The 4,562-nt window shown below is 63.1% G+C and overlaps 1 protein-coding gene across 1 annotated transcript; it reads right to left on the reverse strand.

The window, feature by feature from the left end:
* Positions 1–1,245: 1,245 nt before the first annotated feature.
* BHLHA15 (basic helix-loop-helix family, member a15) lies at positions 1,246–4,144 on the reverse strand. Its single transcript, XM_012639101.1, has one exon. The coding sequence runs from the start codon at positions 4,110–4,112 to the stop codon at positions 3,546–3,548; it is 567 nt and encodes a 188-aa protein (XP_012494555.1). The 5' UTR covers positions 4,113–4,144; the 3' UTR covers positions 1,246–3,545.
* Between the last annotated feature and the right edge of the window lie 418 nt (positions 4,145–4,562).

A 4,562-nucleotide genomic window follows, 5' to 3' on the forward strand; every position in this document is an offset into this window, starting at 1 on the left:
CCTCAGCCTCCCACCTCCATGAGAGCCCAGGAAGGAGCCCCCAGGAGCTGGCCTCTCAGGCAGCAACCCGGGCCTGCCACCCTCGCCCCCCAACCCAAGAGACACTGGCCTGGGGCTCAGGGCCACTTTGTCATGAGCTGTGACTGTTTCTCAGAGCAGGACTTGCAAAAAGGGTTTAATTTCACAGCTAAGGCTCGAGTGGGTGGGCTGTCTTCTTCCCTGGGTGGGCCGGGGCTGTGGACCAGGAGGCTGGAAGAGGACAGAGGCTGCCCAGGGCTAGGAGATGGCGTCTGTGTGCTGGGTCACCGTCTCCATCAGCTCCTAGACAGCCCCTTCCCCAGGCATGTGGCGGGGTGCAGGGACTCCTCGGGTGTCGGATCATGTTGAGGGGCAGCAGGTGTCCTGGGGAGCAGGACTGTGCCTGGTCCGGTGGTGGGGTGTGGACACAGACCCCCAGCCTGTCCTGTGCACCCCGGGGGGAGAGCCCTGCCCAGCCAGGCGAGGAAGAAGGCCCTGGCTGAGTGGCCCTGGCTCCCATCCAGCAACTTCTTTGCTGCTTTTTATCCCATTGTGCCCCGTTTGGGGACTTTGCTTCCTACACTGGACACTTTGCCTAGGAGGTTGTTGGAGCCCAAGTCCTGTCTCTGCTCAGTTTGAGGTGGAGTGAAGGGACTTGTCACCAACTGGCTTTCCTGGGATCCTGCCTATTTCGTCATCAGCAGGGGGTCAGCTGTGTGTTTATATCTGATCCCACTTTGCTGCACGGTGTCTGTCACCCAGAAGCTGACTCTAAGAAAGGTCTCCTCTGGGGTCCCCTCCCACGGTGGGGAGTGTGCTGCTGGGGGCAGGGCCAGGCGTGTCTAGTGCGGGGCTCAGGCCAGTCCTGGGCGATGACCCCGTGCTGCGTGTTTACATTTCAGTGTCGGTTGTCCTGTGGGTGGGCGTTGTGGTTCATCCCCTGCAACGGTGCCCTGTGCATCCTGCTGTAACTCGCCGTCTGCAGGTGGCTCTCAGCACAGGGTGTCACTCTGCCTTTCTCCAGGGTGACATGTTCTCTCACTGCTGAGCACCAACTGTTTACCTGCTCAGCATCCTTCGGATGCTTTATTCAATAAAAATTTGCGCCAGAGTGTAAAAGGCATGATGTTTTTATTGCTACGTTGTGATTAAAACGCACAGTCCCCGTGTACTTGTGCATGGGTGAAAGCAGCAACTGCTGTGAAATCTTTTATTTTTGTTTTATGACACAGCATTGATTTCATTAGTACTTTGAAGGGACCATTAGAAAAAATAAAAGCAAATTTGTGTCACTTAAGAACCATTTTCACCACAATTACAGCAGGAGCACGGACCGTTCAGTTCCAGTCGGGTTTTCCCAGACAGAAAAGTGGCAGTTCTGGTTTCCCTGCTTGTGCTGGTGAGGACCTCACCTCCGGAGCTGGCTTGGGGCGCTGGTGCCAGGCTGGGTGGGTAGGTGGCTGGGTTGATGGCCTGGGGGAGCGGCCTAGGCAGCCAGGGCTCAGCAGCATGTGGGTTCCTGACCTGCTTGTATGACGACCTTGGGAAACTCAGACCTCATGGCCCAGGCAGAGCCTCCCTGCAGGACAGGAGAGTCCAGCCTGAGCTTTGGGTCCGAGACAAGGGCCAGGGAGCAGCCCGGCAGCAGGCCTGTCACAGACCTCCCTCAACACTTGACACCCCGAAGTAAGACTGGGACATCGGAACATCCTTCCTGATGTGGCCACGGGGCAGCAGATCCCCTCCGGCCACGGGTGAAGGACTGGGCGGCTGGCCACAGGTCACTGGGAAGCAGAGGGCGCAGGTGCCAGTTTGGGACAGAAATCCCTGGGCAGCCCTGGGCTGTGGCGTGTCACCAGGCATGGTCTCCTGGACAGAGTCTCCACTGGGCACCCTGCCCTGTGCTTTCAGGCTCAGCCTGTCTGTTCATTGAGCAAGGACGGAGCCCTGCTGTGGCCGCAGCTCGGCGGGAAACAAAGGCTGCCAGGTCGGTAGCACCCTGATTGCGCTCACGCTGGAGACCCCACCGTGTCACACCCCCGCCGGGCGGGTGCCCACAGTCAGGGAGGCCTGGGCTCCCTCTCTCTCTCCCCAGCTCAGACCTATGCTCAGCCCCAGATGAGGCCCATGGGGGCAGCAGGACCGGCAGGAGAACAAATCTCACTGAGGCAAGCCCCACGTGCTGGGGCCGTCTTCCAGAGGGCCTGACCAAAAGTCCCTCAGGTGCCACCTGCTGCCCTTGATATGGTGGCCAGGGCTGACCCCAAGCCTGCTGGTGCATTTAGCATCTGGTGCCAGGACCCCCAAGGGGAGGGCAAGGCCGAATGGTGGGGACTGGTCAGCTAGAGCCCTGGGCCCAGCTTGGCTCCCAACCACAGCACCTGGGGAGGGGCCTGGCCCCCAGGGGCCTCTGGGACAGCTCCGGGCCAAGGGATGAGGGAGGAGTTGAGAGCAAAGTGGCCAGGTCCGGCGGAGCCAGTGGGGCAGGAACGCCGGAGAGAAGGAAGCTGGGCCTGAGGCGGTGGGGATGTGCCAAGCTGCCTGGGCCCTGCCACCCGAGTGGGGGGAGGGAAGTGCTGCCACCCCCAGGCTCCACTCGCAGAAAGCCCCAAAGGGCCCCCCAACTCAAACCAGGACCCAAGACATCCTAGAGTCCTAAGACTGCCCTCGCCAATTACGGGGCAACTCCACAGCAGTAATGAATGTGACACTATGTGGGAGGCCCAGGACAAACCCCTCTCCCTGCACAGGCCAGGGCTGGGCGGGAGGATCCAGGGCCTTGAAGCTTCTCTCCTGGTGAGCCCAGAGGGCAGTGCCGGGGACACCCGGCTACCTCCGACTCCAGCTCCTCGGCACCCCCAGGGGTCAGGCCCAGACCCTCCGCAGCTGGGGGTGCTGCCCTCACAGAAGCGCCCACTCAGAAGGAGGGAGAGACTCAAGCCCCTCATCCAAGGTCCCCTTAGAGTGAATTCAAGGTCACTTGATGAGGGCAGCTGAGCTGGACGCTTCAACCATCTTGGGCACCCTCCACAGAGGCCTCAGGCTTTGCCCGGCTTGTTCTGGGCCTCAGTTTACCCTGAATGAGGACGCTGGGCCCAGGCCTCAGCCAGTCCCACACTGCTGCTGGAGGAGGGTCCTTCCCGGGCCTTGGCCAAAGTGTGGCTGGGACACTTGTAAGTAAACCTTTTCCTGGCATCTCCCTTGCCTGGGAGGGAGTCGGGGTGAAGAGAATTTAGCTGCAAAGGCTGAGGCCTTTCAACTTCCGGTTAGTGGGAAAGCAGGACCCTGGCCCTGCACAGAAGTTTGGGCCTCAGTCCACGCCAAGCCATGGCCTCCCTGGGCCACTTGCTTGTCCCCACAGGTGCAGGAGAAACTGCTGGGGGGGGGGTTGCAGCTGAGAGCCCAGGGAAAATGGAGTCACTGGGGCCGTGTCCTCATGGGATGTCACCATCCATCTGGGGCCCAGCATGGGGACCAGGGCTGGGATGAGCAGGCCGGCCACCACTGCCACCCGCCCAGGGCCGGGCCTAGGTGCCCTCTCGGAAGCTGTGGATCTGCGTGGAGTATCGCTGCAGGTGGCCCTGCGGCTGGGCCTCGGGGGCGCCCAGCGTGCCCCCCGCCTGCTGCTGCTGCTGGTAGTGCTGGTAGAGCTTGGGGCCCGGCCCCTCCATGCCCGGCAGGCGGCTGCTGGACATGGTCAGGATGGTGGCTGTCAGCGACTTGATGTAGTTCTTAGCCAGCGTGAGCGTCTCTATCTTGGAGAGCTTCTTGTCGGCGCGCACGTGCGGGATGACCTCGCGCAGCGCCTGGAAGGCGTTGTTGAGCTTGTGCATGCGCTGCCGCTCGCGCTCGTTGCTCTCCAGCCGCCGCTGAGCGCTACTGTCCCGCCGGCCGCCCGGCCCCGGCCCCGGCCGCCTGCGCCCTCCTTCGGCCCGCGCCCCCGCTGCCCGCGCCGCCCGGCTCCGCACGCCCTTGGCCGGATCGGGGCCCGCGCCCGGCGGGGACCTGTCAGGGGTGCGCTCCCCGGGGGCGGCCTCCGCGTCCGCGTCCTGTGGCGGGGCCCGGCGCCGAGGGGGCCGGCTCTTGGTCTTCATGGCTCTGGACTGGTTGTCCCGCGAGGGCAAGGCTGGGAGGGGGCCCTCGAACTGAAATCCAAGCACAGGACACGGTGGTCACTGGCACAGCCAGGGGACACGCAGGGTGGCCCTCCGCAGCAGCCTCCTCGCTGAGGGCAATGGCACCAGGAGCCAGTGGCAGCGACCACTGGCTGCTCGGGGACCCCAGAGTCCTTCCGTTCCCACAGCCCCGAGCTGACCCCACACTGACCCCTCAGACCGGTCCCTGTTCTTGCGCCGCCTTCCCCCTGGGTGACTCTGGCCCACGCCCCTCTCTGTCCCCTGAGTGCCTCCTGAGCTCAGGTGACCTTTGACAATTTGCTCAGACCAACCATGGGACATCGGAACATCCTTCCTGATGTGGCCACGGGGCAGCAGATCCCCTCCGGCCACGGGTGAAGGACTGGGCGGCTGGCCACAGGTCACTGG

This window comes from Propithecus coquereli, unplaced genomic scaffold, assembly GCF_000956105.1.
Source record: "Propithecus coquereli isolate 6110/MARCELLA unplaced genomic scaffold, Pcoq_1.0 Scaffold137, whole genome shotgun sequence".
Taxonomy (NCBI): Eukaryota; Metazoa; Chordata; class Mammalia; order Primates; family Indriidae; genus Propithecus; species Propithecus coquereli.

Bases quoted from the DNA above. Each gene is read 5' to 3' on its own strand.
- BHLHA15 (XM_012639101.1), bottom strand. From the start codon at position 4,112: ATGAAGACCAAGAGCCGGCCCCCTCGGCGCCGGGCCCCGCCACAGGAC.